At 43.2% G+C, this 12,191-nt stretch overlaps 1 protein-coding gene across 2 annotated transcripts in view; it reads left to right on the top strand.

The window, feature by feature from the left end:
* MCCC2 (methylcrotonyl-CoA carboxylase subunit 2) overlaps nucleotides 1-12,191 on the top strand; it is a 102,333-nt gene that overhangs the window by 75,317 nt on the left and 14,825 nt on the right. For both annotated transcript variants that reach the window (XM_048849922.2, XM_048849921.2), the window contains exons 13-15: nucleotides 6,227-6,293; nucleotides 6,520-6,676; nucleotides 7,548-7,662. In XM_048849922.2, coding sequence (XP_048705879.2) covers nucleotides 6,227-6,293; nucleotides 6,520-6,676; nucleotides 7,548-7,662 — 339 coding nt within the window. The remainder of the gene's footprint in view (nucleotides 1-6,226; nucleotides 6,294-6,519; nucleotides 6,677-7,547; nucleotides 7,663-12,191) is intronic.

The raw sequence follows: 12,191 nt of genomic DNA, 5'->3' as shown, positions 1-12,191 counted from the left end.
TACACCTTAGGCTTTCGGTTGGAGGTGGGGAATGCTATGAGATAATTAACAGCTCCCAGGCGCTCCTGGACCGTGAATGGCCCTTCCCACGATGCTTCCATTTTATGGGCCTGGAGCGCCCTTAAGACCATGACCTGGTCTCCTACTTTGAAGGAACGCTCTCTGGCATGTTTATCATACCAGGCTTTTTGCTCTTTTTGAGCATCCTGTAAGTTTTCTCTAGCAAGGGCTAAAGAGGTTCGGAGGGTGTTTTGTAGGTTGGTTACAAAGTCCAGAATGTTAGTTCCTGGAGAAGGTGTAAATCCCTCCCATTGCTGCTTCACCAACTGCAATGGCCCCTTAACCTCACGGCCATATACAAGTTCAAATGGGGAAAACCCTAAACTGGGATGTGGTACAGCTCTGTAGGCAAAGAGCAACTGCTGCAACACTAGGTCCCAATCATTGGAGTGCTCATTTACAAATTTACGTATCATGGCCCCCAAAGTTCCATTAAACTTCTCCACCATGCCATTTGTTTGATGGTGGTAAGGAGTGGCAACCAAGTGATTTACCCCATGAGCTTCCCAAAGGTTTTTCATAGTTCCTGCCAGGAAATTAGTCCCTGCATCTGTGAGGATGTCGGAGGGCCAACCTACCCTGGCAAAAATGTCTGCTAGTGCCTGGCACACACTTATAGCCCTGGTGTTGCTCAGAGCTACTGCTTCCGGCCATCGGGTGGCAAAATCCATGAAAGTCAGTATGTACTGCTTTCCTCTGGGTGTCTTTTTCGGAAAAGGACCCAGAATATCCACAGCTACTCGCTGAAATGGAACTTCAATGATGGGGAGTGGCTGGAGAGGGGCTTTGACCTGGTCTTGGGGTTTTCCCACTCTTTGGCACACCTCACAAGACTGGACATAGGTAGAAACATCCTTGCCCATTCCCTCCCAGTGGAATGACCCCCCCAAACGGTCTTTGGTCCTGTTCACCCCAGCATGGCCACTAGGGTGATCATGGGCTAAGCTCAAGAGCTTGGCCCGGTATTTAGTTGGAACTACCAACTGTCTCTGAGGATGCCAGTCTTCCTGGTGTCCACCAGAAAGAGTTTCCTTGTATAAAAGTCCTCTTTCTACAACAAACCTGGATCGATTAGAAGAGCTGAGAGGCGGTGGGTTGCTCCGTGCCGCCGTCCAAGCTCTCTGGAGGCTTTCATCTGCTTCCTGTTCGGTCTGGAACTGTTCCCTTGATGCTGGAGACATCAGTTCCTCATGGGATTGTGGACCTAGGCTTGGTCCCTCTGGAAGCGATATAGGGGATGGAGCTGTTTCTGTTGACTGTGAACCGCTCTCCGCTGGTGCACTATGTTGGGATTCAGGCTCCGGCTGAGCCTCTTGTGTAGGGTTATCGGCTGCTGCCAGTTCAGGTTCGGTGGGGCCCTCTGGTGTTGAGGTTGCAAGTACTGGATTCAGTGCTGACACGGGGTCTGGTGTTGGTTGTTCGGCTGGTTCCGGTTCTAGGACTGGTTCCGTCTGGGTCTCTGGGACTGGATCCACTACTGCTGTTGCAGACATTGGCCTGGGGTCCGGGTCCATCACCTCTGACTGGGTCCTGATAGAAGTTTCCGGAACAGAGCTAGGCCTCACGGCTTGTTTAGCCTGGCTGCGGGTGACCATTCCCACCCTCTTGGCCTGCTTCACATGATTGGCCAAGTCCTCCCCCAACAGCATGGGGATGGGATAATCATCATAGACTGCAAAAGTCCACATTCCTGACCAGCCCTTGTACTGGACAGGTAACTTGGCTGTAGGCAAATTGAAAGAGTTGGACTTGAAGGGTTGAATCGTCACTTGGATCTCTGGGTTGATTAAATTGGGGTCCACTAAGGAAGCATGGATAGCTGACACTTGTGCTCCGGTGTCCCTCCACGCGGTGACCTTCTTCCCACCCACACTCACAGTTTCCCTCCGCTCCAAGGGTATCTGGGAGGTATCTGGGCCTGTGGACCTCTGGTGTGATTCCGGTGCAATGAACTGTAATCTGTTGGGGTTCTTGGGGCAGTTGGCCTTTACATGCCCCAGCTCGTTACACTTAAAACATCGTCCAGCTGACGGGTCACTGGGGCGAGGAGGGTTGCTGGAGAACGGGGTGGTGGGACGATAAGGGGTCTGGAGGGTTCTTTGGGAGGTAGGTGGGGCTTTGGGCGGCCCCCGGTAATAAGGTGTGGTCTGGGGTGGTCCCTTCTGGTCTCCGCTCCAACTGCGACCAGTTTTCTTCTTCTCTGCCACCTCCACCCATCTGGCTCCAATCTCTCCTGCCTCAATTACAGTTTTGGGTTTCCCATCTAGGATGTATCTTTCTATTTCCTCAGGAACACCCTCTAAGAATTGTTCCATTTGCATTAGGAAGGGCAAATTTACTGGAGATTCAACACTTGCTCCTGATATCCAGGCATCCCAATGTTTCACAATGTGGTAGGCATGTCGGGTAAATGACACGTCTGGTTTCCACCTTAGGGCTCTGAACCTCCGACGAGACTGCTCGGGTGTTATCCCCATTCTGACTCTTGCCTTGGATTTAAACAGTTCATACTTGTTCATGTGTTCTTTAGGCATTTCAGCTGCCACCTCAGCTAAGGGTCCACTGAGCTGCGGCCTCAGCTCTACCATGTATTGGTCAGTAGAGATGTTGTACCCAAGGCAGGCCCTTTCGAAGTTTTCTAAGAAGGCCTCAGTATCATCACCTGCCTTGTAGGTGGGGAACTTTCTGGGATGGGAAGTGGTACCTGGAGAAGGATTGCTAGGGTTTGTTGGTATATTCTGCTGGGCCTTTATCTTCTCCATCTCCTCCACATACTTCCTCTCTTTTTCCTTCTCCTCCAGTTCTTTGTCCCTTGCTTCCATAGCTCTCCTGTGAGCAGCCGCTTGGTGTTGTTCTGCTTCTCTCGCTGCCTCCCTTTCTTGTTCCTTCTTCAGCCGCATGAGTTCTATCTGTCTTTCATGTTCCCTTTGTCTTTCCTCAGCCTGAAATTTGGCTAATTCCAGCTGTAGTCGAGCTGAGGATTTGGTCATTCTAACCTCTCTGTTTTTAACTAACTTTACACCCGAGGTTTAGAAATAAACAAACAAAACTTGGCTGTAAAATTTTGCTGTGCTGCAATAGAATACCTATTCTCTGATAGTGATTGTCAGCCTACAGAAAAAGACAATTCCCTTGTCTCTGCTCTGGGCCCAAATTAAAGCAAAAAACCTCCAACTGCTTGGAAACCTGCTTACCCAGCCCAAAGAAAAAGCAAATGGGTAGAACACACACCCCCTATTTACTTTTAGGAAGAAAAGAAAAAAAAAAAAACAATGGGTTGGAAGACTGTGAATTTCCCTGCAGGAGTTAAGTACCCTGCCTCCAGGCAAAAAAACCTGCAATTCACAAGATAATCCCCTTTTGTCTCTGCTTGGCCAAAGTTTCAAAGCTGCTTTCTGGACTTTCTTTCCAAAGAAAAAAAAATTTCCTTTTTAAAATCTGTATTTCTAGTTCAAAAAATCTCAACTGGATCTCAGATGATTTCAGGTTAATCCCACCACTGTGCCACCATGTCAAGGTTCCTCCCCCACTCTGAACTCTAGGGTACAGATGTGGGGACCTGCATGAAAAACCTCCTAAGCTTATCTTTACCAGCTTAGGTCAAAACTTCCCCAAGGTACAAAATATTACACCCGTTATCCTTGGAATGGCCGCTACCACCACCAAACAATTACTGGTTACTGGGGAAGAGCTGTTTGGACGCGTCTGTCCCCCCAAAATACTTCCCAAAACCTTGCACCCCACTTCCTGGACAAGGTTTGGTAAAAAGCCTCACCAATTTGCCTAGGTGACTACAGACCCAGACCCTTGGATCTTAAGAACAATGAACAATCCTCCCAACACTTGCACCCCCCCTTTCCTGGGAAATGTTGGATAAAAAGCCTCACCAATTTGCATAGGTGACCACAGACCCAAACCCTTGGATCTGAGAACAATGAAAAAGCATTCAGTTTTTTAAAAGAAGACTTTTAATAAAAAATAGCAGTAAATAGAAATAAAGAAATCCCCCCTGTAAAATCAGGATGGTAGATATCTTACAGGGTAATTAGATTCAAAACATAGAGAACCCCTCTAGGCAAAACCTTAAGTTACAAAAAAAGTACACAGACAGAAATAGTTATTCTATTCAGCACAATTCTTTTCTCAGCCATTTAAAGAAATCATAATCTAACACATACCTAGCTAGATTACTTACTAAAAGTTCTAAGACTCCATTCCTGTTCTGTCTCTGGCAAGAGCAGCACACAGACCGACACAAACCCTTTGTTTGTCTCCCTCCTCCCAGCTTTTGAAAGTATCTTGTCTCCTCATTGGTCATTTTGGTCAGGTGCCAGCGAGGTTACCTTTAGCTTCTTAACCCTTTACAGGTGAGAGGAGCTTTCCCCTGGCCAGGAGGGATTTCAAAGGGGTTTACCCTTCCCTTTATATTTATGACAAAGGTTTTTAAATGAAGGAACAATATGTAATAATGACTGAAAAGCCAAGTCTTTCATTTGTGTCAGGTTTACATTTTTCAGTATCAGTACGACCACCTGCTTCGTGCCCTTTCAGGTTAATTTATACCGATATCACAGAATAGATTTTGTGTTACAGAATTAAGATCCCCTCTTCCCCTTCCCCCCCCCCCCCCCCCAAAGAAAGAAAATGCGTCAAAGCCATCTCAGCTTGTTTGTTGTTTTTTCATGGTTTACCTAAGAATGTAAAACACGCTCTTTTTATCTTCACATGTGATAAAACTAACCACATATAATAGGCTGAAAGTATGAAGGCTAAAATATCCTTGGCAATGACTCACAGGCATATATAATCTTGCGGACTATCTGACTACTCTGATGCTTTGTAAATACTCTGCATTTTTGCCTTGCCTCACTGATCTTGGCCATGCTCAGTGAGCTAGTGGGTTCTTTGTCCTCTTGACCTGCTCTCCAAGTCGGTCAGCATTTCAGTCAGTATTCAAGTTCAATCAATTGTATGGGATTCCTCCAAACATAATACAATAAAATGTTTTTGTACCTGAACTCTGCATCACCCACCCCGCAACAACCAGGCCTTTGGAAATGCTAGAGTGGGGTGGACAGGGATGGACAAATTCCCAAAGGCTGCGTGACCGCGGGTAGGTTTGCCAAGGATGGTTTAGGCACAGTTGATTTAATGTGCAAAACAAAACGTTAAGGGACAAAGCCAATAAAATTAAGAAAAAGTTTAGTGGTTTTTCAAATTCTTGACTACAGCCCCAAACTGCCCTTGCTGCTGAGGTTATCTTGGAGTCCTCCCTCAGGCAGGTCTGCCTCTGTGGAACTACAAGGAGCAGTGACCTCAGCTTGTTAATGGCTTTCTATACAGCAGCATTGTTCTTGTTGCCTTAGGCTATGTCTGCACTGCAGACCTTACAGCGGCACCGTTGTACTGCTGCACTTGTGCCGCAGCAAGGTCTCCTGTGCAACCGCTCTGTGACGTAGCACTGTTCATACCGGCACTTATGTCCATCTGGGGTGTGTTCTTTTTACACCCCTGACTGACAAAAGTGCTACTGTAGACATAGCCTTAATTTTGTTACCTGCTGTTTGCTACACCTGTTCTTTAAATTAACCCCACCTCTAATGGCAGCAATTACCAGAGTGTAACTGATTGCAGAGGAATCTGCTGCCATTTCTTCACTAGGTAAAATCACCCTTAGTTAGGAAATGAGGAGAGGGAGAATAAAAAGACAGAATTTCCTCTGTGCTCCACGGAAATGATGGAGACATTGAATACTGCAGTAGTTTGGAAGACTAGGAAAGGTAAGGAACTGAGGATTTGGGTAGATTTCACTGGAAGGAATGTAAAAATGTGGTTTCACTCATAACTGTGGTTTTTATCTTTTTATTTTCCATTATACAGTATTACTTGTTACTTTATCTTTGAACCTACGCATTAGTTACAGGTTTCTGTTTCCATGGAAGTCAGTGGAAGTTTTGCTGTTGACTTTAGTGGGAAGAGGAGTAGGTCCTGCCCCCAGTGTGTCCCCTGTGATGAAGGGGACAAAGCAGGGCCTGCCCTTGTTCCCACTTGAAGCCTATGGCAAAATTTCCATTGGAAGTAGAGTGACAATAACATCAAGCAGAGCGACTGTAGATATTGCTTCACTCATTCATCTTTTAACAGTTTACCTTTACTCTGTTTGCAGGGAACTCATTTTATACAATTATGTTGCCAAAGAAATATTCCCATTGTGTTTTTGCAGAACATCACAGGTGAGTAAACCTGACTAATAGGCTTTGTTGCTGGTCATTCAGGGTCAGGCACTGAAGCAGCATCTATGTGTATATTATCTGTATCTCAATTGCTCAGAAACCAGCCTGTCTGAACATATAGGCCCGTTCCCATCAATGATTTATAATAATATGGTTTTGTTTGAGTGAGTGCTGTATAGCTAGTATTTAGCAACTGAAAGATCTTGTTCATCTTAAAATGTATTAGGTTTCATGGTTGGTAGAGATTATGAAGCTGGAGGAATAGCAAAGGATGGAGCCAAGATGGTAACTGCAGTAGCCTGTGCCAGTGTGCCTAAAATAACAGTAATTATTGGCGGATCCTATGGTGCTGGAAACTATGGTATGTGTGGAAGGGCATATAGGTAAGTATCACTCCTGATTATAATAGGAAGTAAAGATTTCATATGCCTTTCAAATCCCATTACCCCAAAATTAATTTTAACTCTGGCAGAAATTGTGCTGCCTTTGTTTAGAAAGCATCTTGCACACAGTGAGTGTGACCAGAAGTAAATAATAGCTGTAGGACCTTGTGGAGATTGTTAGGCTCATAACTTAACTATTATTAAAATGTTGTGGTGGAGGAAATTCTCAGGAAGAAAAATAGCTAACTTCTTGAAAACAAAACTATTGCTCCATTGCTAAAAAATGAAAAATGGCTGCTGTTTTTTGTGCCTTTCACAGCAACCATAGTGGGCTGGATCCCGTAACCCTTATTCATACGAGTAGTGCTTATTTGTGTGAAAGTCCCATTGGATGCAGGGTGTCTGATTGTATGAGTAATGTTTATAGGATCCACCCAAAATTTTTGTTAGTTTTTTAGTCTCTGTTCACACTATTCAAATAGTGTTTTTGATGACATCAATGTGTCTGTTTCTGTTGAAGCTGCATTTGTTAACTAAAGTAAAGAGTCATGTGACAGGTTTATTTGTTCTGTCTTGTGTGCTTTTTTTCGGGGGGGGCGCTTTTTGTGGGGTGAGGGAGATGGAAGACAAATGTTTAAGAAATGTAGATACTAGAACCTTTAAAATAGAAACAATGGAGCATATTTTTCAAACCCTATAACATGATGTTACAAACAATGGAGTATTGTTCTAGCTTAATTTACATTTTTAAAATAAACCCTATCAATACAAATAACAGAATTGTTCACCTCAACAGTGTATTTTTTAATTCTCTGGTAAAAAGCTGATCTTTGTGTTTTGTTTTAAGTTTGTTTAATGTTGTATTTTTCAGTCCAAGATTTCTTTATATGTGGCCAAATGCTCGCATCTCAGTGATGGGAGGAGAACAAGCCGCAACTGTTCTGGCCACAGTAGCTAAAGACCAAAAAGCAAGGGAGGGGAAAGAGGTACTATCACTCTCTTCTGCTTACCCCTGATAAGATCCGGGCAAATGCCAAATGAAAGTAGAGACTCTTAGTCTACCCCTTGTATTATGAGTACCATCATTCTCATCTAATCTTGCATTGTAGCTGGCTTACGTTGTAATACCTTCCCTTTGACCTGGTAGAGTGCTATCACGCAACATTTTGATTAAAGAACTAGAACAATATAAAATTCACATGGGGCCCATTAAATGGATTAAAAGCTGTCTAACTGATAGGTCTCAACATGTAATTGTAAATAGGAAATGGTCATTGAGTGGGTGCGTTTCTAGTGGGGTCCCACGGGGATTGGTTCTTGGTCTACGCTATTTAACATTTTTGTATATGACCTGGAAGAAAACATAAAATCAGATGACATGAAGATTGGGGGAGTGGTAAATAATGAAGAGGACAGATCTCTGATTCAGAGTGTTTAGATTGCTTGGTAAACTGGACTCAAGCAAACAACTTTCATTATAATGTGGGTAAATGTTGTTAAGGGGCTTATTCCTTCACCCACTTACTTCCCTGGTCCTTCTCGCATGAACAGAGAGCAACAATACCCAAAGTCCAAAGGTGCAAACAATTTGATGTTTGTTGGGGTGAACTTCCAGCAAGTATGATTCCAGTTTCCTTCCTTAGTGTCCCTCTTCCCAGCTCTGACACCACAGAGCCTTACCTGTGTCCCTGTTCCCATTCCCCCCTTTAGCAAAACATGATTCCAGTTTCCCCACCCCCATTCCCTGTTCCCATTTCCCCCCCCCCCTTACTTCCTGATTGACTGCAGACGATATAGTAAAACTTGAGTTCTGCTTAGCTATACCTTAACCTATCATTTTACTGAAATTTAACTAACCAATCCTAACATATTGTAACATGATTATTCAACCAATTATATCCCACCACCTTAATTAGCTTACACCCAGCAAAATTAATTATACAGCAGACAGAAACAATTACAGAACCAGACAGAGATTATACAGATAAACAATAGGGAAATGGGGACTACAATGATAGAACAACACAGAAATGAGGATTTCACATCCCAGCTATTGATAAGTGAGTTCTTGCCAGACAGGATGCTATCGAACTAAGTTTCCTTTTACATTTTCTAGGCACTTCCCTTTCTCTAGAGGTGATAGGCATTATCAGGACAGGATTGTATTCCTAACAGCCCAATAGCACCTTATTTCAATGTGACTAGTTCGGAATGTAAAGATGTGACTGTTCGCTTCCCAGCTTATGGCTGCCTTTGCTGCTTAGCCAAAAATCTTAGCCTAAGAACAGGGCCTCAGACTGTCACAGTGAGAAAAGGCCTTTACACCGGCAGACAGTGATTTTGATTCTTTCTTTTATACCTCTATAACTAGCTAAGTGATAAGAATACACCTAAATTCTTCGAGTATAGGCCTTTACAGACAGGCCTGAATATCTATATCCTAACAAATGTAAATGTGTATATATATATAGTAACAAAGAATGTAGGCCATAGCTACAGGATGGGGGACTCTATCCTGGGAAGTAGTGACTGAAAAAAATCTGAGGGTCATGGTGGATAATGAGCTAAACATGAACTCCCAGTGCTATGCTTTGGCCAAAAGGGCTAATGCAATCCTGGAATGCAGAAATGGGGGATTCTTGTGTAGGGATGGAGAAGTTATTTTATCTTTGCATGTAGCACTGCTCCAACCACTGCTGGAATACTGTGTGTCCAGTTCTGGTGTCCACAGTTCAAGAAAGTTCTTAAACTGGAGCGGGAAAAGAGATGAGTCATAAGAATGATTAAAGGATTAGAAAACATGGTTATGGTGATAGACTGAGCTCTTTGAGTCTATCTAGTTTTACAAAGAATGTTAAGGAGTAACTTGATCAGTTCATAAGTACCTACATAGGGAACAAATATTTAATAATGGGCTTTTCAATCTAGCAGAGAAAGGTAGAATACGATCTAATGGCTGAAAATTGAAGCTATACAAATTCAGACTGGGTAGAAGGTGTGCATTTTTAACAGTGAAGGTAATTAACCATTGGAACAATTTACCAAGGGTTATGGTGGGTTTTCCATCACTGATAATTTTTAAATCAAGATTGGATGTTTTTCTAAAAGATCTGCTCCAGGGATTATTTTGCGGAAGTTCTATGGCCTGATTTATACAGGAAATCAGACAAGATTATCACAATGGTTCTGTCTGGCTTTGGAGTCTATGAATCTGACACTTAACAGTTTAAGGCTTCTGTTAATGCTGCTCAGTGGTGTGACTAGCAGGGGGTGTTCATGAAATGCTAGTGCTTGCATCTTTCCTGTAGCAAGTGACTTGCCCTGTTTCCACTAGCTTAGGAGACAATTACTTAAAAAAAATTTTTTTCCCAGGTTTTCTCTCTCTTTGGGCCCTAGGGCTGGATCCTCAGCCCTGCCTCAGCTTAGCATTTGGAGATTCCCCTATGGGGGAGATAAAAGAGGAATATCTGAAAGCACAAAGTGTCTTTTTCCAATTACGTTTGCAGTGACTTTGATTTCACCATTTTCATTTGAAATTTGTGGTATTTAAATAAGCCTGCAATTGTTTTGATTTAACGAATAGGCAAAGGAATTGGAAAACATCACTTGTGACTGTTTTTATATTATATTTCTTATGCTTATGTCAGGGCATCTTGATCACTAACACGAAATGGTAGATACCTATAGTTGCCATGGAAACTGAATACATCCTTACATGTGAAATGATCTGTTTCAATGTATTACAGAATATTGGAGTCAAATGTAGAAAATAGATATTAATAATGAAGCAGAAAATGGACATTGTCACTGGCTATGAAAGTTTTCCTTTTTATCTATTAAACTAATACTTCTCATTAAAGTGTTTTTATTGTAATATATCGTACTCAGAGTTTTTTATTGTGAATAACAATCAGGATAATGACATTTTTGGATTTTATCTCTCTCATCTGCTTAGCATTCCGATTGCGTATTGACTGAATACTTGGGCTATATATGGGTAGAGTAAAATTTACCCTTCCTCTCTCTGCCTCATTTTCCCCAATCTGTAGAATTGAGATATTACCATGAAGAGAAGTTTTGATACTGAATTACAGTTAGTTTGTAAAATGTTTTAAGAACCTCAAATGAGACATGATATAAGTGTCATTTCATGTTTTTGTGGTTATAATTAAGGAAAGCCAGAACTCTGTATTTATTATTGCAGTATTCTTGTCAGCAAGTTAAACAAGTATGGGCTGGATGAATGCACTATAAGGTGGGTAGAAAGTTGGCTAGATTGTCGGGCTCAACGGGTAGTGATCATGGCTCCATGTCTAGTTGGCAGCCGGTGTCAAGTGGAGTGCCCCAGCGGTTGGTCCTGGGGCCGGTTTTGTTCAATATCTTCATAAATGATCTGGAGGATGGTGTGGATTGCACTCTCAGCAAATTTGCGGATGATACTAAACTGGGAGGAGTGGTAGATATGCTGAAGGGCAGGGATAGGATACAGAGGGACCTAGACAAATTGGAGGATTGGGCCAAAAGAAATCTGCTGAGGTTCAATAAGGATAAGTGCAGGGTCCTACACTTAGGATGGAAGAACCCAATGCACAGCTACAGACTAGGGACCGAATGGCTAGGCAGCAGTTCTGCGGAAAAGGACCTAGGGGTGACAGTGGACGAGAAGCTGGATATGAGTCAGCAGTGTGCCCTTGTTGCCAAGAAGGCCAATGGCATTTTGGGATGTATAAGTAGGGGCATAGCGAGCAGATCGAGGGACGTGATCGTCCCCCTCTGTTCAACATTGGTGAGGCCTCATCTGGAGTACTGTGTCCAGTTTTGGGCCCCACACTACAAGAAGGATGTGGATAAATTGGAGAGAGTCCAGTGAAGGGCAAGAAAAATGATTAGGGGTCTGGAACACATGACTTATGAGGAGAGGCTGAGGGAACGGGGATTGTTTAGTCTGCAGAAGAGAAGAATGAGGGGGGATTTGATAGCTGCTTTCAACTACCTGAAAGGGGGTTCCAAAGAGGATGGTTCTAGACTATTCTCAGTAGTAGAAGAGGACAGGACAAGGAGTAATGGTCTCAAGTTGCAGTGGGGGAGGTTTAGGTTGGATATTAGGAAAAACTTTTTCACTAAGAGGGTGGTGAAACACTGGAATGCGTTACCTAGGGAGGTGGTAGAATCTCCTTCCTTAGAAGTTTTTAAGGTCTTGGCTGGGATGATTTAATTGGGGATTGGTCCTGCTTTGAGCAGGGGGTTGGACTAGATGACCTCCTGAGGTCCCTTCCAACCCTGATATTCTATGATTTTATGACAGGTTTCAGAGGAACAGCCGTGTTAGTCTGTATTCGCAAAAAGAAAAGGAGTACTTGTGGCACCTTAGAGACTAACCAATTTATTTGAGCATGAGCTTTCGTGAGCTACAGCTCACTTCATCAGATGTCAAAAAGAAAAGGAGTACTTGTGGCACCTTAGAGACTAACCAATTTATTTGAGCATGAGCTTTCGTGAGCTACAGCTCACTTCA

The sequence above is a fragment of the Caretta caretta genome, chromosome 5, assembly GCF_965140235.1.
Source record: "Caretta caretta isolate rCarCar2 chromosome 5, rCarCar1.hap1, whole genome shotgun sequence".
NCBI lineage: Eukaryota > Metazoa > Chordata > Testudines > Cheloniidae > Caretta > Caretta caretta.
This window is presented reverse-complemented; position numbering and strand designations above follow the sequence as displayed.